At 39.7% G+C, this 27,019-nt stretch overlaps 2 protein-coding genes across 14 annotated transcripts in view; both read left to right on the top strand.

Moving 5' to 3' along the window:
* Positions 1-27,019, top strand: part of CADPS2 (calcium dependent secretion activator 2) — a 396,201-nt gene that overhangs the window by 120,294 nt on the left and 248,888 nt on the right. For all 13 annotated transcript variants that reach the window (XM_089524382.1, XM_089524381.1, XM_089524383.1 and 10 more), the window contains exon 3: positions 21,961-22,293. In XM_089524382.1, coding sequence (XP_089380508.1) covers positions 21,961-22,293 — 333 coding nt within the window. The remainder of the gene's footprint in view (positions 1-21,960; positions 22,294-27,019) is intronic.
* Positions 10,300-11,334, top strand: RNF148 (ring finger protein 148). The gene has a single exon (XM_089526843.1). It carries the CDS (start codon positions 10,300-10,302, stop codon positions 11,332-11,334), a length of 1,035 nt encoding a protein of 344 aa, XP_089382969.1.

The raw sequence follows: 27,019 nt of genomic DNA, 5'->3' as shown, positions 1-27,019 counted from the left end.
TTGGAACTGTGGGGCCAGCCTGGAGAGGGGATCCATCACATCACGGCTTTCCCTAATTTGGCAAAAACATTTAGAGCCCCTCCCCACATGTTTCCCAATATTTCTAAGGCCTTGTCTGCATTACCTAAAGGTAAGGTAAAGATTTCTCCTTTGACAAGGTTGTTAAGTCATGTCCGACTCTAGGGGGCAGTGCTGATCTCTGCTACTAAGCCAAAGAGCCAGTGTTGTCAAAGATGACTCTGTGATCATGTGGCCAGCATAACTGCACAGAACATTGTTACCAAAGTGGTACCTGTTTATCTACTTGCACTTTTACATTCTTTCAGTCTACTAGCTGGGCAGAAGCCGGGACTAGTGGCGGGAGCTCACTCCATCCCATCATGCTTGGGCCTTGAGTCTTGCAATTGTCAGAGCCACTATCTTAACCAATGAGTTGCCATGCCCCCCCCCTACATTACCTATATACCTTCAATTCCCCTTGGGCTGGCCATGTACTATTTACAGTACACAGCTCCAAAACCCTGAATTGGGTCAGGACTGTTTACACAAAGGCCGGACCCAACTTGGGGTTTCTATCCCTTGTCCCACATTAAAAATACTTACCTTTTGCTCCGGGTTTTCCAGAAAACCCAGAGCAAAATGTGGTATTGATGGGTGGCTACTGTCCCACACAATCCCTCTGAGTGTCTCTGCCAAGTTGCTTTGCAAGCTCAAGTCACTCTGAAGTCAGAACTAGGCTGAGTACCTTGTTCATACCTCAGAGCAACTTTCAACCACAATGGCAATCCCAGCTGGCTTTCAGGGACTACGTGGGAAAGGAACTGTCCATTGTTGTCATGTTTTGCTGCAGCATGTAAGGAAGAGATTTAGGTGTAGGGTTGCCATAATTCGCTACTAAAAACCGGGACAAAACGTAAGACAAAATTTAGCCCAAAATGTAGGACGTTTAAAAAATGGAGGACCTTAAATGTCCTGCGTTTTGGGCTACATTTTATCCTACAATTGTCCTATATTTTGGTCAAAATTTTGTCTTACATTTTGTCTCGTTTTTTACTAGAGAATTATGGCAACCCTATTTAGGTGGAAATCAGGGCCAGAATACTTCAAGGGCAGCTCAGAGTATTTTGACAAATGTAGAGCCCCAAGTGCCATAGATGAGGATGGTTACACTCATATTGTGGGGAAAAGGACAGAATAAAACTCACAGGCTGCCACTAGTTAATATGGGTAAAGAGAGCAGAAAAACAACCAGCTCATAAAATAAACAATTCATTCATAATATAAAATGGGAGGTTCTTACATTGCTCAGCACATGGAGTCATCAACATGGTTTTGTAGTCACAACACAAACCAAACAGTTACATTCAGTACAAAAAAAGAATGAGTATTTTGGGGGGGTTTTGACCTGTGAAGACAGGGGCAAGTGTTACAATAGCGTGTACCTTCTCATATGAAATAAGGTGTTGTGTCTTACTTAGAGAATGCTGGCAGAAATATCCTTAAAGATTATTCATTTCTTTCTCCTTTCTCCTTTTTAATATGTGTGAATTGGAGTAGAAACTTCATTGGCTCTGTGAAGTTGAAGGCTTTCATGGCTGGCATCCATAGTTTTTTTGTGTGTTTTTTGGGCTATGTGAACGTGTTCCAGAAGAGTTTATTCCTGACATTTCACCAGCATCTGTGGCTGGCATCTTCAGAGAATGCTGGCATGGAAGGAGTGGGGTATATAAAATGTGTGACCCTTGGTTGAGGAAGTGATTTATATGTTAATCTGTGTGTTGGTCTGTTGTTGAATGGCAATGCCTCAGGGTATCTATTTAATTAGTGATGCATTGTCTCTTGGGAACCCCTCACCCTGGGTGGCTTTCACTTGTGCTTGCTGGGTTGTGATTTTGAGGTTTTTCAGGACTGGTAGCCAAACTTTGTTTACTTTACGGATTTCTTTTTTCCTGTTGAAGTTGTATAGGTGCCATTGAAATCCACAAACAGATTAACATGTAAATCACTTCCTCTCAACCAAGGGTCACACAGTATACATACCCCATTCACTTCCATGCCAGCATTCTCTGAAGATGCCAGCCACAGATGCTGGTGAAAAGTCAGGAATAAATTCGTTGGCTCTGATTGTGATGTCACAGTGGCTAGAGTTCTGTTTCAGATGTTACTTAGGTGATTGTTTTGAGTGGTGAGGAGCTGTTCAGTGAATTCCAGGCATGGAGTAAAGCAGCCATGTACTTGTGTGTGTACTTATTTCTGAGGCTGACCCTGTGGCATTCTACAAGGGAAGAGAAGCCTGACATTTAGAGACATGTGGAAAGAAATTTTAATTGCTGCAGCAGTGTTAGTAGGTGAGCCGCCACCTGGATTTTTATTTTTTTGCCATTTGCAAAACACAGAAGAAGGAATGAACATTCAAGTTGATTGTAGAAGATTAATCTCCTGGAAACTAGCTTTCAACTTCTCTTTGCTGCTAGGATTTGGTTGCTCCGAGGCCTCAGTTCACTCCCTTTATAATACAAAGGAGCTGCTTTATGGTGGAAGGGGTGCCAAACCAGAAATATGCTACCAAAATTCGTACAAGGAGAGCTTCTCTTCAAAGAATATAGTTGACATGTTGGCGATACCAGAGGGAAAAGCTAAAGATGTCTTTTGGCCAGAGACTAAACACAATATACCACCTAACACAAACTACTGGGCAGCTTTCACTGTAACAGGAGGCTCTAGTTTTAAAGTCAACACGGCTGCAAGGATATGGGATACTGGTGTTGTCGTCCACAAATTCTGTGATCCAGACAAAGGGACTTCCTCTTTAATTCATCGCAAGAGAGGTCAGATTGCTGTCACCCTGATTCATCATCTGAAAAGAAACCAGTTTGCACTATTAGAGGCAATGATACAAGATTGTATCCAGGCAACTAGAAGACTTGTGCAGTACTCCTGGAAAACCTGTCCCTGTGCTTTATCTATCATTTTGGCATTTTCTGCATGCATACTAATGTACTATATTCCAAGGAAGATTATGATAAGACATGACGAACAAAGAGTGGAGACCAAACAGAGAGTGAAGACTCAACTCTGGGAAGTTGAGTTCCACAAGTTAAAAAAAAGTGAATTTGATCTAGCTGGAGAGACTTGTGCGATTTGCTTAGAGGCATATCAGTCTAGAGAAGTAGTACGCATTTTAACCTGCAAGCATATCTTTCACAAAAGATGCATTGACCAGTGGCTCCAAAAGCGTTGGACTTGCCCTATGTGCAACTGTTCCGTTATCCAAAACTAACTAAGAAAAGGAATCTGATGCCTTATTTCTTAAACTCAAGACTGCTTCATTTTTGTGGTCCCGTAGAAAGACTATGTTCTCTTCTCTAAACAGAACTACTTTTTTGCAGGAAGTTTTCAGAGCTACTGCCAGTTGTCAAGATTAATTAAAATCCTAAACATTCAGGAAAGGACTTCATAATCTGAAAATTTCCCCATGAAGTGTAAGCTTTTGCTCGGTGTTTATGTATTGTGGGAGTGGAGCAACAACCAACTGATGAAGCTTTTTAGTTCTAGAAATAAAGCATATATACATATATGAAGCATTCTGATTCCTCTCGTTATTGGTTCTGTTTTGGCAAGAAATAAGCACAGGATTACCTTCTTGTACATTATCTGAATGTCCTTTGAAGGGCTTTGTCTTTTGGGAAATACAGTAGAGTCTCGATTATTCAACCTTCGATTATCCAACATTCCGGATTATCCAATGTCGCTGCTCAGTGATTTCTTTACATTTTCAGAGGACTGAACTGTTTATACAGTACATATTGTACATCACAATGTTGATCAGTGATTTCTTTACATTTTTAGAGGACTGTTTATACATTACAATGTTATTCCTATAACATTACTGCAACGTTACTTTTACTGTTACTGCAATAAAACTTCAATACGTTTGCAGTTCATAGTGAATTCAAGGCTTTTCTTGGACCCACCGGATTATCTAACATTTTCGTCTATCCAACTATCAGCCCACCTGTTTATGTCGGATAATCGAGACTCTACTGAACTTTGTAAATCGCAGTGGCAGAAATAGTGATTTAATTTCATCTGAGCTGAAATGGCCATTCAGTGTGGTCTTACTTGTTTTCATGTTTGTTATGACGGTTGATTGCATTTTTATTAAATAGGTGTGTTTTTAGATTTATAATGGTCTTCTACATAGGATGTTAGCTGCCATTATCTCCTTGCCCTTCCTTCTCCCTTGCTGTTTTTTTTTTAAAATATTCGTTCCCCCAGATAACAGCAAGCCTGACTTCTTCATTTACTATCCCAGCTTAAAAGGCATGTAATTTCCCACCCCCCAAAGAATAGAACTACAGTTAGGCATAGTTAGTCATATGGAGCTATAGGCTGTCACCAGGATTCTGGGTATCCTCAGAAATGGCTTGAACATTTTGCTGGGGAAGTTGCTTGAACATTTTACAGATAAACAGCTAAACAACAATGCTATAAAATAAGTAGTAATGATTAAAGTTTTTTTCTCTCATAAAGAATAATTTCTGAGATATCGTCAGTATCTCTTTAACTCTAGAACTGTTGTAACACCTACACCCACACACTCTTGTTGCTGTTATTAACTACTTTCAATTTGATTCCCACTCATGGTAATCCCGTGAATGAGACATCTCCAAGATTCCCTGTCCCCCACTGTTCTGCTTAGGTCCTATAAATTCATACCGGTGAACTCCCTAATTGAGTTTACCCATCTAGTGTGCAGCCTTCCTCTCTTGCTGCTCCCCCCCCCCACCTTTTTTAGCCTTATTTTCCTTTCTAACATATCTTGCCTTCACATTATATGTCCAAAGTATGATAGCCTCAGTTTGATTGTCTTGGAGCCCTTACAGACAGGCCAAAACACAGCTGCTTTGGAGGTATGCTGTTTAAATGCTGCATGCATCCTAAGAGGCCAGAAGCTGCGCCAAAGTCACACTCCAGTCCTAAGGACTGGAACACAGCTTTGGTGCTGCTTCTGACCTCTTAAGATGTGTGTGTCATTTAAACAGCATACCTCTAAAGTGACCCGAAGCAGCTTTATTTTGGCCTGTCTTCATAGGCCCTTGGCTTCCTGGGAGATTTCAGACTTGATCTGTTCAAGGACTCACTTGTTTGCCTTTTTGCTGTCCATAGCATCCTCAGCAATCTTATCCAGCATCATATCTCAAATGAATTTATTTTCTTCTTATCTGCTTTCTTTAATGTCCAGCTCTCACATTAATACTTGCTGATACAGAATACTGTGGCTTGTACAATTTTAGCTTTAGTGCTAAGTTGTATATCTTTGCTTTTTAGAATCTTGTCAAGTTCTTTCATAGCTGCTCTTTCCGTTCCTAGTCTTCTTCTGATTTCTTGACTGCTGTCTCCTTTCTGATTGATGTTTTATCCAAGGTATGGGAATTCTACTATTTTGATGTCCTCATTGGAATGTATGCAGGTCCTCTGTGGTTATTATTTTAGTTTTCTTTATGTTCAGCATTATGTCTGTCTTTACACTTTTTTTCTTTGCCCCTCCTTGGTAAAACCTTCAAGTCAATGATGGTTTCTGCTAGTAGTATGGTGTCACCAGTATATCTTAGATTGTTGATATTCTTTCCTCCTATCTTCACTCCTCCTCCTCCTGTGTCCAGTCCTGCTCTTTGTATGATATTTTCTGCATACAAGTTGAACAACTGCATGATAGAATGCAGCCTTGCCTGACCCCTTTGCCAATTGCAAACCATTCTGTTTCTCCATATTCTGTTCTAACAGTTGCCTCATGTCCTAACTACAAATTTCTCATCAGGACTAGCAGATGCATTGGCACTCCCATGTCTGTTCCATAGTTTTTCATGATCAATGGAGTCAAAGGTTTTGCAATAGTCTGTAAAGCAGATGCTGGTTTTCTTTTGGAATTCATTGGTGTTCTCTACAATGCGCCCACATTATACATGGCTTTGAGTATACACTCAAAGCCAATAGAGAGTGAGTGGGGTGCAAGAGGCAGCTTGTCCCATTCACATGCCGCCACATGCACGAGCCCCATTCATGCGAATGGGGCTTGAGCATGCACAGAATTTGGCTTACAGGGGGGGGGGGGGGGTCCGGAATGGCGCACTGTACTAGCAATTATATGTTTGCTATGTTTGGAGATTTTAAGGAACTAATAGGGATGTATAATTCAGTATTAGTATTTTATTGACTGTTCAATTGCATTGTATTATTTTAATGATGTAATCCCGCTTCGATCCTTTGAAGAGGCAGGAGATATAAATAAAAATTATTACTATTATTATTATTATTATTATTTGGTGCCTAGTGCCTCTTCCTTTCCTGAATCCTGCTTGGACCTCTGCAGTTTCTCTCTCCATGTATGAATAGAGTCTGCGTTGCAGAATTTTGAACATAATTTTGCTTGCATGAGAAATTAATGCTATGGTCCTATAGTTGCTGCAGTCTTTTGTGTATTTTGGGTGGTGGTGGATGGGGATATATAGTGAGAGCCACCATGGCATAGTAGTTTTAGTGTCGGACTATGACTCTGGAGACCAGGCTTCGATTCCCTGCTCGGCCATGTAACTCACTGGGTGACCTTGGGTAGGTCATGCACCATCCTCAGGGGATGGCAAATACAAATCTCTTCTGCACATATCTTGCCAACAAAACTCCATGACAGGTTCGCCTTAGGGTTGCCATAAGTAAAAAATTACTTGAAGGCATACAACAACAACAACAACAACAAAGTATATTGATCATTTCTGTTGGCCACTGTTTTGTTTTCTATATTTCTTGACATATATTGGTTAACAGTAGAGTTGATTGTGTGTGTGTGCATATTATATATATGTTTCTGTGTGTGTGTGTGCGCGTGCACGCGCGCCCATGTGTTTTTAAAAAACCTGGGTTTTTTCCAGTTATATTGATTGGCTTTATATTGACTATTGAAAATTCCCCTTCCAAGGTTTCAAAAATGGTGGAAACATTCTGGCTATTGCCAGGTAATTATCTCTAAAAATAGTGCAGAAGATGATAACTGGGAGTACCTAAAATCCACACAGTAAAAAGAAACACAGTTAAATCAAGGGGAGGAAGAGATCACTTCTGTATGAAGCTATATATTGATGAAGCCTCAATTCTGTTAGTTCTCATTAGCTAATTCTTTCCAAATCTGTAGGATTTATAGAAGTGTTGCTTTATCAAGTACCAAATTAATTAATAGGTAGATCTTTCAGATCCCCTCACACTTGGTCTCTTGGATCCCACTGCACTGTGTCTTTTGGATCCCACCGATTGGTTCCAAATCATGTGACTACCACAGGGTTACACAGGATTCTTCCCCTGTCTTATGACAAATAGTTTGAGGCTTCTTTTACCCCAGAACTATCTCTCTAACCCTTGGTCCTCCCACTGACTTAAGTCTCTTTATTATTAGGTGTTTTTACAATTCTTGGTAGCATGTTTTGATGTTAAACATAAATAATTTCAAGCCACTCCTTTGTGAACCAAAGAAAATACAGTTGGCCCTCTGTTTTCGTAGGGGATCCGTTCCGGACACCCCCCCCCAACCGAAAATGAAGACTTGCCTTTATTCAAGCTCTTAGGCTTGAATGGGGTGCGTGCCTGTGAGTGCACACGTGGGCGTGCGCCACAGGGGTGCACCCCATTGATAATAACAGAGGTCGCCCCTCCGTGTATATTCAAGACTGCAGACGTCCAGTCTGTGAGAAAGGAGAGGTGACTGTACTTTTATTTATAGAAAGAGCTTATGATGGTATGTCTTTTGTAAGTTGGTTCTCACAACTTACAAATTGTATATTATTTCACTGGTTACAAATTGACTTTGTTTCATTTCACTCAAATACTTCAGTTACACTTTTCACTGTGGTCTAATTTTTTACACATACAGTATGCCAGGGAGGGAGTTTATTGAGTACCAGAAGAGCCTGTGATAGTATACTTATTTTTTTGTGTTCATTGGTGCGTTACAGACCGCCGGATTGCGGCGGTCTGGCTCCCGGACGCTCCGAGGAAGGGGTGCGGAAATCGCGCTCCTTCCTGGGCCCCAGAAGAGATGCCACGAGGCGCTAGTCGTGCACTCGTGACGTCACTTCTGGGGCGCGACATGCGGACGCACAGCATCCGCTACGTCAATATGGCGCAGCCGTGTGGAACAGCTGCCGCCATTTGTCATGGACTCTGTCCATGATAGGTTTAGGGGCGTCTGGAAGAGACGCCCCTTTTTCAAACTGGGACGTCCTCAGGATGTCCCTAATGGCAGTCTGTAACCCGCCATTGTCATTTTTATCCAAGGGCCTAAATACCCTAAACACACCAGAACCTGTTTGCTTTTGGAAGCTAAGTGGGGCCAATCCTGGTTAGTATTTGGGTGGGAGACCTGTAGGGAATACTAGGTGCTATTGGCTATATTTCAGAGGAGGGAACCTGCAAAGCCACCTCTGAAGATTCCTTGCCTATGAAAACCCAACAAAATTCTTGGGGCTGCCATTGGTTGAGAGGCAACTTGAAGGCATATGCACACACAAACACGAAATAGTAATCAAGGCAGCTAATGAACATTATTTAAAAGAAACCAAAATCATATCACTGCCAAATAACCAAGATCATCAAAACATTTTTAAAAGTCATGTTTCTTTATACCTGGAATGAGGGCCTGCCTGTCTTTGAGTAACATTAGTATAAAAAACATTATTAAGGAGTCTTTATGGGACTTTATGGGAGTCTGGTATGGGAGGAGGCTCATAGAGGTGACACTATGAATTAAGTACACTGGGTAACACCAATCCTAGTGACGCCACTGGTACTAGCTTTAGCACAGGAGCACATGCCAGACCTCTATGCTTTATCTTTTTGTTGGATCTAGTGTATGGGCCCAGACAGACAGGACAAAATAAAGCTGCTTCAGGTCACTTTGGAGGTATGCTGTTTAAATGATGCATGTGCCCAAGAGGCCAGAAGCTGCATCAAAGCATGGCTTTAGCATGGCTGGAGTGTTGCTTTGGCATGGCTTCTGGCCTATTAGGATGCATGCGGGCCCTATAGTAGTGAATAGTGAAGGAGATGAACCTCAGACATAAGACTGCTCTTCCTCACTTTCTGCTATGTTGAAAATGCTACGCTTCATGTTTCATTTATAGTGCAGTAGAAGGCAGAAGAATTTTAAGAGGTTACTTCAGGCATTCATTTAGATGTATTTAAAACATAAATTATATTGTATATTTAATAAGTCAGTTTATTGATATGCTTATCCTGCAATCCTATATATGCGTACCTATAAATAAGCCACTTTGAAGACAATGGGAATAATCTTTGAATAGACATTATAGTACGTAGTTGGAGGTTTTCTCATTATAAAACAAGTGGTTAGGTTGACAAGAGTAATCAGGCACATACCTCAGAGATTGTCAATAAATCTAACTTACTTCTGACCATCCCATTTCCAGAAAATCTGAACATACTGACCTCCCCATCAGGCTCTAAAGGATAAAGCCAGTTAAATCCAGTCTCAAAGGTTCTACCCATTCTCATTCCCTAGTCCAAGGAAACATCTGGAAAACGCATCAATAACTTTCCAAGATTCCTGTCTTTCTGCACTAACCTGCCAAAAGTGATCAAATGCTAATTATATACAGTTAAATCACAATTTTACAAATAAATAACATGAGGTAGAGTGGAATTTAATTTCCTCTTGCTTTGTCCCAGTTCCCATTCAGCATCACATAGTGTCAGGATGCTTCTGGTCTTCTCTCTTTTCATCTGGGAAGGTGAATGGACCCTGCTCTGCAGTCTCTGCTAGGGGCATCACAAAGATAAGGGCATGACTTTGTCCATAACAAAGTTAAGGAACTCAGGTTCCTTACATTAAATACCAAAATATCCAATATAATATATATGGAAACTTTTTTTGCGTGTTATGAAGATCTTTAGATCTGTGTCTGTCAGAGAGGAAGAGATGTATATTTTGATTTTGAACAAGATTATGGAGGTAAGTCAATGTTAATTGGCAGAGGTATCCATGATGTCACAATTTCATTACTTAACAATGAACAGCTTCATGGGAGGAAAGTTGTTTTCTCTCTCCCCTTACTTGTCTGCAGGAAACCTTGACCAAATATCTGAAGGCAGATAACCTCTTGAGTCATTTTCAGCACAGTTTTTGAGATGGATTTTTAACCTCTCCCCAGTAACAACACTAAGTTGTCATGTATTGATGGCTTTCATTTTGTCCAGCACTACTGGTTCAGTGACTGCTCAGGAGACTCCAGAATGAATTTGGTAACACCTTTTTGCTTCCTGCACTTTGCCATCTACTTTTCTGTCATGACACACAGCTCAGGAGCTGATGCCTTTTGGATTGCTAACCTTAACATATCATTTTGGATAAGAAATCAAACTGTGTGGGAGATTGAAGAAAATGGAGTGTTTGCCAGGGGCTCTCCTTTGAAGAAGGTATCTGGAGTGGTAGTGCCTGCAGAGGGGATGCATCAAAATGCCTGTACTTCTGTAACAACTTTTAATAAGCCAGTACATGTAGACAGTTGGATAGCTCTCATCATGAGGGGCCAGTGTTCCTTTACAAAAAAGATCAGTGTGGCTGCAGAAAAGGGAGCTGTGGGTGTGATCATCTACAACTATCCAGGTACTGGTAACAGTGTGTTCCCTATGATTAACCTGGGAGTGGAAGACATTGTGGCGGTCATGATTGGCAACCTGAAAGGCATGGATCTTTTGTATTTGATTCAACATGGCATCCAAGTGATGGTAACCATTGATGTTGGAAAGCACTATTACCCATGGTTGACCCATTACATGGGTACTGTTTTTGTTTTTGCCTCAGTTGCTGTGGCGTATTGCACCTTTTACTGTGCCAGGAGGCTGAGAACAGCAAGGAATCCAACACAGCGATGCCAACAGCTACTTGCTATTAAAAAGGCTATTAATCATCTAGAACTCCGTACATTGAAAGAGGATGACAAAGAAGTGGGATTGAACGGAGAGAGCTGTGCAGTGTGTTTAGAAATGTACAAGCCTAAAGATGTAGCCCGCATCTTACATTGCAGACACTTTTTCCATAAAGCCTGTGTTGATCCCTGGCTTTTAAAGCACCAGACATGTCCTGTGTGCAAGTGGGACATGCTTGGGGCAGCGGAAGGTGTTACAACAGAAACAGAGCCATTGGTGGGTACTGAAATATCAAATGAAGCTCCTTCCATTATCAGTTCTCCTAATGAGGAAGCCTGCGAAGCACATGCACATGAAGGGATACAGAAAGGCCAAAAGACCCAAGCTGTAGGCAGATAACTTTTCCCATTCTGTCTGCCTTATTCTCAAAGATCATCCTTAAGCATGTGTGAAATAAAAGTTCTACTAATGTCTGTTTCCACAGCTTTTTAAAACAACTTTTTCACTCCTTTTTATATATGAGTAGTCACATTTTTAAGTTTATGAACTTCTTATGTGATGGATACAATAAACTTCCTTAGGATTATCTTCTAAAAATGGAAATGTGTTCTGGGAAAGAATTTAAAAATAGAGTAAAAAGAGTAAAGGTGCTTTCCTTTTACAGTATAATGAGCAACAGTTTCCAGTTATTTTTAAATCTTTTAAGGACCTTAGTTTTATGCTATTGTTATCTGTTCTAAGTTTTTTTTACTTTCCCCCCACCCCCAAGTAATGGAAAAGTAACAAGGAGTGCACTATGTAATGGAGTAAGTTAACTGGTTCATCCTTGTAATGAATAATGAGAGTGGGTTACTTTTTAAACACTGCAATAAGTAAAAGAATTAATATATATATTTTAAAAATTCCCAACTCTGTTCAGGGCAGTTGTTGTTCTTTAGTAAATGGCCTACATTTGGGTGATTACAGAGAAAAAATATATCTGGGTGACATATTTTGTCTATTTCTTGTCTGCATCTCTTTTGCTTGTGTTTAGTAATTTTGATCTATCCTTTTTTCACTTTAATCTGATTTTTAAAAATGATTTTAAAGATATTATTTAAATATATGGATTTTGTTTAAAAATACAGTCAGCCTTCCTTATCCACGGATTTTTTATCCACGAATTCAAGCATCCACGGCTTGAAAATATTTTTTTAAAACTGCAAATTCCAAATAGACACCCTTTTCCTTTTCCATTATATTTAATGGGACTTGAGCATCCACAAATTTTGTTATCCATGGGGGATCCTGAAACCAAACCCCAGCAGATAACAAGGGCCCACTGTATAATTAAAATGTGACGTGGGTTCTGTCACAGACATTAGAGAGGTACATAACCTGTGAATAACTATGTTCTGAGCCACCATGGTAGGTGAAGAAGTTTGAATCAGGGTATTTTGAATTAGGAATCTGCTAAAATATTTAACAATATCAATAATTCCTCAAGCAGCAATAGAGTAACATGTTTGGGACATGAGATAGAAAAACCCAGAAGCAAGTGCTTGGTTTTCTTCTTCACCTCTCACACCAGCTTTCCGGTTCGTTACATTCTCATTTTTTCTTCTACCATGATGGAAATTAAGTTGATAGGCACAAAGTCCAAAAAGGGCCAAACATTTGAAAGAGCGACTTCCAGCCACTCTGGGGGCATGGCATTTAGATGACACATGCCCCCAGAGTTGCTGGAGGCCATGCAGAAGGTGCACCCAGCCAGGAAAAGCCAGCTGCAAAGGGAGCGAAAAAAGTCCATTCTTTGCTGGCATCCCATTTGGGACCATGGCAGCAGCCCGGATCAGGATCGGGCCCATGTGGTCCCTGCAATCCCACACCAATCAGGATGGGAGCAGCCTCTGGCTGCTCCTTTTGCCCCATTTCCATGACCCCAAATTCTCTGTTCAAGATGTGCTCAGCTTCAACATGATTACTGTGTTGTGTGTCCTTTAGACCAAAGTCTGAGACCTCTCTTTTAGCCTAGGGGTGGGAACCAACCTCCAGATGTTGTAGCACTACAGCTCCCAGGATTCCTCACCATTAATTAATGCTGCCTATTGATTAATGGACAGATCACATGGAAGACCATGTGGTTCCCAGCCTTGCTGAAGTGTTTTAGCTATTTGCTTAACCTCACCCCCCCTTCCCATCTTGCAGTGTGCTTTTGGTAGACCATAATGTGTGATTTGTGGGCCTTCTAAAGGTTCTGGTATGTTTTAAGAGAACTGGAATGTAAAGGCCACTTACCAATACCTTTTTAGTTTTATGTATTCTATCTTACATCAGTATCAAAACTTTAAATCTTAATTATAATTTTCTAGTATCTGTATTTTCCTCTTTTTTTAAGAGAGAAAAAACTACAGAGAATTATGTAGCCCCACAAAATAGAGGTGATCTACTGTTGCCCACCAGATGCTTTGAGGTCACAACTTCTCATAACTGGTCACCATTTACTGTGGCTGCTAGGGCTGATGGCAGCCACAGCTAACAAAATGAACTTCAACAGGGAGAAATGTAAGGTACAGAGCTCCCGCGCCATACGTGGCCTTGAGCATACGCGCTCAAGCCGTGGGGCGCACGCGGGGCGGAAGGGGCGGCGCGACCCATTTAATTGAATGGGCGCGCGCGCCCATTGCGCCCCGCGCACTCCTGCGCCGCCACGCCGCCGCGCACGAGCCCCATTGTTTCCAATGGGGCTCGAGCATAGGTGGAATTCACCTTACGCGGCGGGATCCGGAACGGATCCCCCACGTAAGGCAAGGACGGACTGTACTGCACTTAGGGCGAAAAAATGAAATGCACAGATATAGGATGGAGGACACCTGGCTTAAGGAGACAACATGTGAAAGGGATCTAGGAGTCCAAGTAGACCACAAGTTGAACATGAGTCAACAGTGCTATGCGGCAGCTAACAAGGCCAATGTGATTTTAGGCTGCATCAATAGAAGTATAGTGTCTAGATCAAGGGAAGTAATAGTGCCACTATATTTAGCTCTGGTCAGGCCCCACCTGGAATATTGTGTCCAGTTCTGGGCACCACAGTTCAAAAAGGACGTTGAGAAACTGGAGCATGTCCAAAGGAGGGCGACTAAAATGGTGAAGGGTCTGGAAACCAAGCCCTATGAGGAATGCCTTAGGGAGCTGGGTATGTTTAGCCTGGAGAAAAGAAGGTTAAGAGGTGATATGATAGCCCTGTTTAAATATTTGAAGGGATGTCATATTGAGGAGGGAGCAAGCTTGTTTTCTGCTGCTCCAGAGACTAGGACCCGGAGCAATGGATGCAAGCTGCAGGAAAAGAGATTCCACCTCAACATTAGGAGGAATTTCCTGACAGTAAGGGCTGTTCGACAGTGGAACACACTTCCTAGGAGTGTAGTGGAGTCTCCCTCCTTGGAGGTCTTCAAACGGAAGCTGGATGGCCATCTGTCGGGGATGCTTTGATTGTGATTTCCTGCATGGCAGGGGTTGGACTGGATGGCCCTTGTGGTCTCTTCCAACTCTATGATTCTATGATTCTAACAATATCTGTCCATTGCTTATCTAGATTCTTAAAAAAATATCATTCCGAAAGTTCTGATAATTCCCTTAACAACTACTACAGATGTCAGAATCTGGCATATTTTGTCACAAGATGGATGTTGCATGTTTAACTGAGTATTATAGTGTTTGAGGTATGTAGAAGAATTATATGAATGTTAGATTATATTGGGATATGATGAGAAGGATAGGAAGCATTGTACTAGTGGAAATAATTAGTGATGTTTCTAAAGGATGCTTAATGCCTGTGCAGAAATGTGCAGGTGTGTGGAGGAGGAATATTCTCAGAGTCTGCTGGTTGGAAACAGAAAGTAGAGATGAGATCAGGAGAGTATCAGGGCTGGGCGAATGAGGCTGAAATGGAAGAAAGGTATGGTGTGTGTGTGTGCGTGTTAACAATAAAAATGTGAATTTTATTCTGATTCAGTAAAACTATGTAATAAGTACCACTATGCCCAATGGGATCAATTCTCTGGTAAGTCTGCAAAGGTTTCCTCGCTTAACAGAATCTTATTCTCTTTTATAATGCATTGACATGAAGGTAGCACCATAGATAAAATGGGCAAAGCCTCATTAATTGGCTCAGTATGTACCTTGTCATACAGTATATACCATCTCATCACTCCTGTTGTTCCCAGCTGTAACCTCCAATATTCAGCAGAAGCTATTTTTTTAAAAAATAAAAAATAAAATAAGGGATGTAAAAGGGCAACATTACATAAAAACAGGGATGGACTCAGAACACAGAGATGCCTTCTTTGAACCAGTTCACTCATCGAAAGGGAATCATATTACAAAGGAAGACCCACTTCTTCTCGAATGTTGTTAAGATAAGATATAAGTGGGGGCCATTGTTCTTCAAAAGGCAGAGGAAGATTTCATCCCCGCAACCTTCTTAGATTGATCAGTGAGCTTTCCCATAAACCAAAAATTCCAAAATTGAGACCACCAATGAGTCATATTGACCTTTCTAGTTTTCCAAGCCCTGGCAATTTCAATCCTGGCCAATGCCAACAAAAATGCAATAATATCTTTATTGTGTAATCTCTTGTTTTCATTAATAAACACTGAAAGCAATAAAAGTTCTGTAGAAGAGACAATATTTTGATCAGTGCTTTCTAAAACTAAGTTAACTACTGAATGCCAAAATGCAAATACACTTGGACAATCATACCACATGTGCAGGAAGGTAACTCTGTTACTATACCCTCCCCAACAGCATGAGGTGGGGTTCCTAGTAATGCATGCAAGTTGTAGTGGTGTGAGGTACCATCTATGTAGAACTTTCAAGAGTGGTTTCTTTCAGGGCTATAGAATTAGATTTGGGTTGGTATATTTTAATTAGTAAAAAAATTAAGATGAAGCCTGCAAAATTTCGGATAGGATATTGTTAATGTTATGCCAGTGTTTGTGGATGATGGTACTGTCTACAGATGTCTTCCTGCTAACAGTTGTGTTTTTTCTGGAATAAAGTTTTACTGTTTGCAATGCAAAATATTTGTTTACTGAACTCCTGGGAGAAGGGGGCAGTTCTTGACAACAAATATCATCACATTTCAGTTTGAGGGACAAATTCAGTTTGGGAAAAATCTGGGAGATTCCTAATTCCACACCCTTCTTCTGCCATGTGACAGTTCCATTCAGTTCACAACCCCATTTTGGATGAGAGTGATGTTGCTGAATTACCTAACCAACTGGATTTGTTTTCATAATTTTCCAGAAGTCAAACACCAGTCTAAAAATGAATAAAGAACTTCTTTGGTCAGTCGTACCCAGGACTCCCTTACCAAATCTGAGCTCACCTAGCAAATGGGATTATGTAGGGCTCCAGAGTATTTTGGAAAATGAATAAATAAGCCAACCTGGTTTGGTGAGATGATAAATGCACCAAGATAAGACAAAGGAGATAAGATTCAAAGCATGATGCCAATGAAAAGGTGAACAAATACTGTATCACTGAAATTGTCAGGTTCTTTGAAACTGCTGAAAAGAGACATGAAAAATCCCGAATACACTGAATAATACTAATTACTGTAGTATCTGAATTTTAGTGTCAGTATTTTTACTCAAAATCCAGCTTGTTATAGATGGCAAGCCTTTAGTGACATTTTTATTAGATATTAAATGTGTTCAAAAGTATAGTAGTATGAATTTACTATTGTTATCTGTTGAAATAAGTGATTTTGAAATAATGCATAGACAGTAGTATGTGCATTTAGTCCAAGAGATTTCATCAAAGCTATGACCTCTGCAGTCTTTAGGAAGTATTCTTTGATCTGGAAAAAGGCGAGAGTAAGGATGAAAATCCTGCAGGATGAAAAAGAAAGAGGAGGACTGGGAATGCTCAGTTTAAAACTTTACTATTTCAGCTGTTGTTTGATATGGATCAAAGAATGAGTAACATTAGATAATGAAAGGTTGCTAGTTTTGGAAGGAGAAAGCCTGAGATATGGGTGACATGCATATTTGTTTTATGGAAAAGAGAAAGTGCATAAAAGACAGCCAAAATCATTTTGTGACGAAAGCTTTCCTGAAAGTTTGGGGGGGGGATACAAATTACGTTCAAAAATCCCTTTGTAGTGTTCCCCCATGAGGCATTCTTTAGTAGGGAAAGCATATCACAACAAAAGTGGATCAGATATAGAGATGCATTCTTTTCAAATATGACAGGGATTAAAACTTACATATTTATTTCAGCAAATATAGTAAGTGAAGTGAAGATCTTTGACTGTTGCTTTGAGTGCAGGTGCAGAACACACATTGTGTGATGTCCTGCCAGGACTGATTGACTTCCCCCTGCATTTTCTTTCGTGTTGGTTCAGGCCATAGATTATTTTAGTATAGAAAAGTTCATTGTATTAGTTTGTGGGAGGAGCTGTAGGTTTCCCCTGCATTATTTCCAAGTTTGATTTGCCCTTTCCCAACATGCTCTGCTGTAGCTAGAGGTTTTAGTTGGGGAGCAGTCTTTTGCTGAGAGCAAGCAGAGAGCTGTCTTTTGGTGGCAAGCAGGCCCAGACAGCCGGAAAGGGCATTTCTTACACCTCAGCCGTTTTAGTTACCATCAGCAAGAAAATAGAAGAATTCAGGAGCTGAAAGACCCTGCACCAGCTCCATTGAGTGAGGAGAGCAAACCATCAGACCCAGAAAGATGACAACCTGAAGATTGCTGCAACTGTAAAGTACCTTTTGTTTAGAGCTGGGGATGAGAAAACTCTTTATTTTGTCCTTTAAATTAAATTCCCCCCCTTTTGAACTTTACATTCAGCTTCAGAGCCTTTTTTGGGCAAAGAGTTTGATCTCACCAGGGTACCGGCATTGCACACCCAAACCTGCCACCACCTTTAGTTGGGTGTGTCTTCATACATTGTGACTACACATGGTTCTCATTGGAGACCCTTCCCCTTCTCTCTGTAATTCAGTGGAGGATACATTACTGCCTTGACTTATATGAGGAAAGCACAAGGGTCTTTACTCACACATACTCAGAAGCAAACTACCATTCTCTTGCCAGATGTTCTTGTTGCTCCTGTCCAGGTTGTGGTGCAAAAAGAAAAAAGAAATGAAAAAAGGCCTCCAACAGAAATGATTTGTTTTCAGACAATGCCACTGTCTTCATATTAGCCAATGGAACATTTGCATCCTATCTGGTTCTTCTTCATTATTTACACTTGTATACTTGCAGATTCTCTGTGGTTTTCTTCATTACTCTGCATTTCTGAGCCTTCACTAGTGATGTTACTGGTGGCTGAGTTTGAGAAACCAGTGTTTAGACCAATTCCCAAAACTGCCAAAGTCTGGATTCTGTTGACTTCTCAGGGTTTATGCTCTGGCGGCAGCCAGATCCAAAGTGAGAGTGTTACAGAATAATCTCTTGTCTGAGTACCCAGATTGTTGGGGGCAAATTAGCTTACAGTTGTAAACCGCTTAGACTGCTTAGGCGGTATGAAGCGGTGTATAAATGAAGTTTGTTTGGTTTGTATGTGGTGCCCTTTATGTGGCTTATTCCCTGCAGGTGTAGGCAATATGTAATTAGCATTAAGACCCGAAACACTGTGTGATGAGAGATGGTTTTCTTTGCAAGCAGACAAATAGGAAGACCACACAAAATAGTTTCAAAGCAAGCCGTCACATGTTTACCACAGGATTACTAACTGTTCACACAGTTTTTGTCAAAACAGAATAGCTCTGTATTGAAGAAGCCATTAGTATTGAGTTTGCTTTACAGTTAGAGGCTTGAATGCTATACATAAAAGAAGATATATATTTCATTATTTGGAGAAAAAACGTTTTGATGTCTTGTGCTTACAAGAAACTAAGATAAAGAAAAATGATGCAAAATATTAAAGAAATTGGAAATTGAGACAAATGTTCAGTTCAAATAATGACAAAAGGAAATGCGGTGTTACCTTATACATTCAAAATAAATTTTTGGCTAAAGAATGTTTTAAAGATCAGGAAGGACATTATATAGGCATTAAAGTAAAATTACAAGATCAGGATGTTTTGATGGTTGGTGTTTACACCCCCATTAGTAATAAATCTGCTTTTTGCAAAAATCTAGAAAAAGAACTAATGAAACAAAATATTGCTAATATCTTAATGGCAGGAGACTGCAATGGGGGTAATAAAACCAATTCGAGATAGGAAATCTACCAGGAAAATTTAAAAAATCAAAGAAAGCTTCCTAATTCCTTCTTTAATTTATGTGATCAATTGGATTTGGACGATGTTTGGACTAAGTTATATGAGGAAATGCCAGGATATACTTTTTTTCTCAGAACAGTATAACTCTGCATTGCGAATAGATGTGTTTTTAACAACAAGCACACTGCTGAAAAAAGTTGACAATATGTCTACATTGCCGAGGACAGAATCTGACCACAAACCAATATACTGTACCTCGAATTTAAGATGAACAAAATGCAATACAATTGGAGACTAAATGAAAGTCTTCTGGAGGATGAAGAATTCGTGAAAGATTTGAACCTTTAACTCAAAAGGTTCTTTCAAGAAAACAATAAAGCAAAAACAAAAAGTAGGTGATATGGGACACTAGTAAAGCTTTTGTTCATGGGCTAATAATACAATGGGGCACTTAGGAAAAAAAGCAAGATATGAAATGCAGGAAAAGATTCAAGAAGAAATACAGATAAAAGAAAAGGAACTAACACTAGCCCCGGCTTCAAATAAGTTAAAGATTCAGTTGAAATCTCTTCAAAAACAATTAAAAACAGAACTAACTAGAGATATTGGAAAGAACCTTAAAATAACTAAGTAAAGGAATTTTCAATATGCCAATAAGAATGGAAAATGGCTGGCACAAAGGTTAAAACAAAACAGAATTAAATTTCTGGAATTTAATTGAAAAAAATTCAAGTCAACAATGAAACCATAACAGCACAAGATGTAATTAAGGAAAAATTTGGGATACACAGTAAAAATCCATATAACCAGGTAAATGTAAGACGGTTAACTGTCACATAATTCATGTTATGTTATGTTGACATCTATAACTGTTCTTTTTTATTGCAAAAAGAAAATATACTTCACCTGTTTTGTTTTTGTATGGCAAGATCATGTTCACTAAAATATAAATTAATTTTGAAAGGAAAAAACAACAGAATAGCTGAAGTGCGTCCAGAAGTCCTGTATGATAACCATCAGAACAGTTTCTTCTCTTGGATTAAGGCACTCAGCTGTCATGACTGGTAGTATAGATGAAACAGTGAAGAATAGTTACTGGTGACACTTAAAATTACAAATTTGTGGTATATTCACTATCGAATATCCTCACTAATTCATTTTCTCCCCTTGGTAATCCTGTTAGGAGGTTTTTTCCTAATAAACAATTTCTTCTTGAGAAAGCAGTTTGGGAGAGTTGGGGCAAGATTGTTAAAGATTTTTTATGCCACTGTTTGTAAATATATGTAGAAAACACCATAGTAATGGTATGACGTTTTGAGGGAGGGTTAATGTCTGAGCCAAGTCTAGGATTGAATTATAGCAGGTCTTTGGTATTCCTTTGGGTCTGAGTCATAATTTTGTGTCACTTGCACACTTCAAACATACAGCAAACCATTGTGTTCAGCAACCAAAGCAAAGTGAGAAAGCATGACTCATGCTTGTAAACATAGTGGTAAACATGTGGTGGAACCAAGAATCGGCAATGATTAGTTGACAATCCTGCCTGAAAAATATGTGAAGTAACATGAATGATGTCTCATTAACATATGAACTATGGTAGCAGTGTTTCTGCACACGACTCATTATGTTGTGCTCCAATATAATGCCCATTGTGCTTGTTCATGAGTAGTAGTGCATTGCTCTCTGGGCTTCATAGAAAAAATTCATGCATGTGATAGAGAACTAGTTAGGCCCTTAGAACTCTTCTACCTATATTCCTCACTACAGCCTGGAGACAACCCCCCCATAATAACAGCAGTTATGATGGCAAAAATCTACCAAAGCTTTACCATGCGTAATAGTTCAAATTGTTGTCCTAGACCTAAAGCAGGGTAATAAAATCATTTTTGGATGGGGAGAATAATGGAAGTAATATTCCACAACTTTGGAATATGTAAGAAGTTTAGCTCCATAGTATGATAATGGTAACTTTAGAGACATTAAATTTCTGCAAATCATAAAGCCATGGGGAATAACGGAACAACTTGATTCTTGCATGATATAGCTAACATTTTAGTTAGTTTTATTGTTATTGAAATATGGGCTCTCTACCTGGTAGAAGAAAAATAACACAGGGATCAAGTACTAGTTTATACTGTGCTTTGTTCTATTTCCTTATGTTCTGTTCCAGATGTTGAGGTGGCAGTGAGGTGGTTGGGACAAGAGTATGTTTTGTACCACTGGTCAGTTCCCTGCTGCATTCAGATTATTATTATTATTATTATTATTATTTAAAATGCACTCATTCCTCCACATTTTCTGGGGTTAGGGGCATAGCACCCCCGTGAGTGTGAAAAAACTACAAATAAGAAAAACCTGAGAGAACACCTCTCTAGGAATCTCTTGGTCCTCCAGTGCAACTGTGTGGTCAACATCTGCCAGATAATTGACCATAGAATTCACGGGAAGAACTACAAATGCCTAGTGGAGTCTTCTCTCTAGGAATCTCTAGATCCTTCAGTACGATTTTTGGTTAAAGTTAACCATATAGTTGCGCTGGAGGATGTAGATATTCCTAGAGAGAACATATTAATAAAATCAGTGAATAATCAAATTTGCAAAAGCCAAAGCTGCAAATGTGGAGAGATGAGTGTACTGAAAAATAACTATTTCAGTTGAGATGTAGGAATGAAAAAAAGTTTCTTTTTAAAAAATACAACTATAACAGTAACTACTTGGGGTGGATGGGTTTCTAAATATAACTGTAGCTAACGCTGTTAACAAAGTATCCTCCCAAGTTTTACTCCTAATTAACTGCAAATTCTTTTTTTAAAGGTTTTTCTCAAGAGTGATCGAGTTGCCAGAATGGTCCAGAGTGGAGGATGCTCAGCAAATGACTTCAGAGATGTTTTTAAGAAGAATATAGAAAAGAGGGTCCGGAGTCTGCCTGAAATAGATGGATTGAGCAAAGAGACTGTTTTGAGTTCTTGGATAGCCAAGTATGATGCCATTTACAGGGGAGAAGAGGACTTATATAAACAGCCCAATAGAATGCCTTTAAGTGCTGTATCAGAACTGATTCTCAGCAAAGAACAACTTTATGAAATGTTTCAGCAAATTCTAGGAATAAAGAAATTGGAGCATCAGTTGATCTACAATGCCTGTCAAGTAAGTTCATCTCCAGTCATGCGTGGGTTATTTTGTTTCTATTCCTTCCTAGATTCATGGTGCCTAGATTGTCCAGTTGACCTCAGTTTTAACTATTTTTATATCAGTAGTGAGGTCTTGGTTTCTCGTATACATTACATCTCAGCTAATGAAGCAAATGTGTTCCTGGGCATTACTCCTTTAACAGAAAATTTGGTACCAGAGGTAGAAATAACATGGAGAAAATAGGGATAAGTTCCTACATCACAGAACTGAAGAGCAGTTCAACCTGTGTTATCAGACTTTTTATTCATAAAAACAATATGCACATGTTGAAGTGAACCAACTACATGGTTGAAGGGTTGTAAAAGTAAACAAAAATATTTTGAACCTTCTGGAGACTACTGTGGAATTCTTCTTCCAAAATATAAATGAATAGGATTTCTCCATTTTGTCTATCTGAGAAACAAGGCTCTGGCCCACAAACATTTATGTCATAATGTACAGTCGCCTTTCCTAGTGCGTGGATCTGGGATCCGCACCCTTGAATATATGCGGAGAGGCGACCTCTGCTATTTGCAATGGTTGTGTGGGCCTGGATTGCATGCCCTTGCCACACACACGGGGGTGCACTCCATTCAAGCCTATGGGGCTTGAATAAGCGTGAGCCTCCATTTTCACGGGGTGGGTGGATCTGGAACAGATCCCCTAGTAGTTATTAGTCTTTATGGTGCTGCAAAGTGCATTTCAATAGTATAGTATTCTGGAAGTAGTGTATGTATGTGTATGCATGAGTTGGGGGAAGATCTAATCCAGTAACATTTCATCTACTATTAGAGTAGTAAGAAGACAAAGGCTGCATAGAAAATACTAGATTTTTCCATTTTGGTCTAGATAGTATTATCTTTGGAAGCAAGAGTCATTGGTTTGAGTCCCAGAAGAGTAAGTAGTAGAGCATTGATGAAGCAAGGGATTTCATTAACAGAAGACCAGGAGTGTAGGATGGTAATTGGTTCAGCTAACCTTGTTCACATATATGCCTGCTTTCAGTTCTTCCCAGGGTTCTTGTGCACATATATGAATGTTTGTCCCAGTCTATCTAGCTAGATATATGCCAAATGAGCTATGACCAAATGTTGGCAAATTAAATGACAGTGTTACCTTCCCTTATTATAACATGCAATGGAAATGTCATGCGCTGAATCTTATCTTTAATTGATTGTCATATTGTTCCTTTCACCCCTGTTTGTGAAGGAATTGCTTTTCTGTTTTTGAATAATTGCTTTTCTATGGAAAGTGTGAAAATACCAGGAATTTTGTTAAGTGCATACAGTTTGAACAGGCAATTTGAAGAGTATTTTCTATTCTTTTTAAAAATTTTGATGCTGTATATTTTCCATGTAAAAATGGTAGCAGTTTTCTTAAAATCATATTGTAACTGATGGTAAACAAAAAACAGCCCACAAGGAAATATTTGTACTAGAATGAGTGCTGCTTTCCTTTCTGATATAATAGACAAGTTTCTGGGCATGCTTCTCTTCTCCCTCCTCCCTTTGGTCTCCCACAAGGTACTTGCATGTTGGCCTGTACAGTTATTTAGCCTCAGTCTGAATTCTGGGCTTTTGCATTTAGACCATTTTGTGTATGCTCTTTGACAGAATACCATTTGCCACCTTTGGATGTTTTTAATGGCATCTACATATTGCTATGGAAACATCTTATCATGAAATGTCTGCAATTGCCTAGGATGAGTTGTAGAATATGGCTTGTTATGAAAGGAATTAGACTGTCTGATTCAATTGCTGTTTGGCTTTATACATGCTGAAAAGCTCTTTGTGAAGGTATTGAAGTTGTAGTTTATGAATCCATAAATCCTGCTAGAGCAAAGCATATCGGTAGTACAGAATAATTTCCATTGAGCATTTCATAAATTGGACCAATGTTCAAATGCATTGTCTCTAATAAGGCTTGTAGCATGACCCTAAGTATGGGTTATTTAGAATAAACTCTCATTACTTTGCATCCAAAGGTAAGAAAATTCAAAGAAAGTAAGCTTCCTGTCCTCTCCTCTCAGCACTGCTGTTTGAGTCCTTCTAAAGCTTATGCAGAAGATTTGAGAGTGGTGTGTGTGGGTCTGTGTGTTTCTGAACAAGATGAGATGGAGTGGGGGTGGCAGTGGGGATGGACTAAAGCAACCAGACATGAAAGAAGAAATATGAGTTTACAGAAGGTCAACAAGCAAGAGGTGGAGTTGTGGCCATAATGAAAACCCAATGATATATGTGAGATAAAGTACTGGATTGCTTGAACAGAGAATGGAAGTTAAGGAAAATGAAACTGAAGGTCTCGCAGCAGGAATAGCCTTTCAGTTGTGAATAATTGCTTCCCCACCTGGTACAAAGATGAAGCAAAATTTTGATCCTTTTGTCTTCTAAAGGGAAAATATAAGACTTCTAATAATGTTAACTGTTTTCCCACTACCTGCTGCTTAGGATGTGTCTATAAGAGAGATTTCTATGATACACGATCTCTTACAACACTGCAGATAGCTAATCAGAATAAGATCCAGTGTTATGATATCTTGTCAAAAGTGTGCAATGCTAGGGCATCGCTGTGCAGCTTGCTTAGCTTTGGATTCTTGAGAATGCATGGGCAGCTAGCAATTCACATCAATAAGATTTTTGTTGAGTGAGATTTCAGTGGAGATCTATTATTTATCACCTATTGCTAGATGAGGTTATCATCTATTGCTAGCATACGCTTTATCAATGGATCTCCTTCTAGAATGCTAGAGAATCATTCTTTTTATTAAAAAAAACAACATTTTGAAGAAGATCCAGTAACATGTCACCCTAGATACAAAAGATAACTGGCACCGAGTTTGTTTTTAAAGCATTAGCTTCCCCTAAATATTGTGAGTTTTAGAGCCCGCTCTGGCCAAACCCAGTAACACATGGTCCTGTGCCTATGGGGTTAAATCACCAGTGCTGTAGGCTGGAATGTTTTCTTAGGGTTGAGCAGTTTGCAGCATGCAAGATACTGTGGGAGTGCAGGGCCCAATGTCCCTCACCTTTGGCTGATGGTATTTTGCACAGCATCCATGTCTGGAAGTGCCACAGTTGCTTACCCATTCCTTAAATGATAATAAAGTCATCCTTCATACTCTGCTTATTCAGCGTTGCCAATGGCTGTTTTCATCACGAAAATTAATAAAAACTCTCTCTTCAGACTGGGACTTTGCCTGAGAAGGTGTCATTGTTATTAGTTCTGGCTCCTGACTTTTTGACTGTTTTTTTTTTTTTTTTTGACTCCCAACTTCTGATTTTAAGTTCCCACTTGACAGCTACCTGTAATCCATTTCTGACACTGGGGGATGCCTATCTGTATATCCTAAGAGAGTTGTTGTGAAATAATCTTCATGTTGGCATGCACATAATTATGAATTCCTTTGTCAAGCCAAGACATTTCATAAGTAGCACCTAAATATAAATTGACTAGTTTCAGATGAACATGGTTCCCATACAGAGGGACTCTGAAATTTGTCCCAGTGACTTCTCCTGCCTGTTATTGGTCAAATTCAGTAATGAGTTTTATTAATTTTGGAAAAGACCTCTACGCTTTAATAAGTACTAGCTCATCTTCAGCATGAAATGTTCATTTTAAGTTTAAACTTACAGTACATACTGAAGATTTATTAATAGGAGCCCTGGTGGCGCAGTGGTTAAATGCATGTATTGCAGCCATTCACTTGAAACCACAAGGTTGCGAGTTCAAGACCAGCAAAAGGGCCCAAGCTCGACTCAGGCTTGCATCCTTCTGAGGTCGCTAAAATGAGTACCCAGACTGTTGGGGGCAAATTAGCTTACTTGCTAATTAGCTTACTTGCTGTTCACCGCTATGATCTTTGGAATAGCGGTATATAAATAAAACAAATTATTATTAATAGTTTTAAAATGTGAAGGGTACTCTTTTTGGAATTAATAACAATCTTTACTGAATTAGGAAGAATAGTTGAACATATAAATAATTGTAACAAATTTCATAAAAACAAAGGGGCAAAACAGATCATCCCTTTGTGCTGGCTTGGGGTGGCATCAGAATTCAGTGTTTAGATGTTGCACACTCCGACGACGCCCCCAGGCTGGCACCACATCACCCACCTGATCACATGGCGGGCAGCTTTGCAGCGCTCGGGTGGTGCAGCATTCATATGCTGCAGGAGCACCACAAAGCCATGGCAGTGGCGGCAAAGTGGCTTTTTGCCACCTCAAAAAGGAGCAGCATTTTTTCTGCTTCTTTTTGTGCCTGCAAAGAGCCAGGTTGGTGGCATGGCATGCAGTTGCTGCGGCCCCAACCTGGTGTTCAAAGGGGCCATCTGTTTTGGCCCAAAATATCTCAGCTTGGTCTCTTTTAGGTGGCTGCAGTTTGTCTAGTAGTATAGAAATGGAAAGATGTTTTGCCAGATTTGAGAGTCTTGACAGAAGGAGCAGTTTTTTTTATCTCAGACTTGTGAGGATATGTTCACCATGCCATAAACATTTGTGAATTTGGGAGGCTTACAAGACATTACCTAGAAATAAGGTATACACAAAACAACGTCCCCCCTCTTTTTTACACTGTGAATAGCTAATGTAAAACATACAGAAACAAACAAGTCAGCTTTGAGTTATGGCAATCCTGTGAATCAGAGATGTTGAAGACACCCTGTCATCTGTACACCTGCTCAGGTTCTGCAAACATAGGGCCA

This window comes from Sceloporus occidentalis, unplaced genomic scaffold (assembly GCF_023333645.1).
Source record: "Sceloporus occidentalis isolate IW3139 unplaced genomic scaffold, rSceOcc1.0.p SCAF_5, whole genome shotgun sequence".
Classification (NCBI taxonomy): domain Eukaryota; kingdom Metazoa; phylum Chordata; class Lepidosauria; order Squamata; family Phrynosomatidae; genus Sceloporus; species Sceloporus occidentalis.
This window is presented reverse-complemented; position numbering and strand designations above follow the sequence as displayed.

Coding starts and splice junctions, on each gene's coding strand:
- RNF148 (XM_089526843.1), top strand. CDS start 10,300: ATGAATTTGGTAACACCTTTTTGCTTCCTGCACTTTGCCATCTACTTT.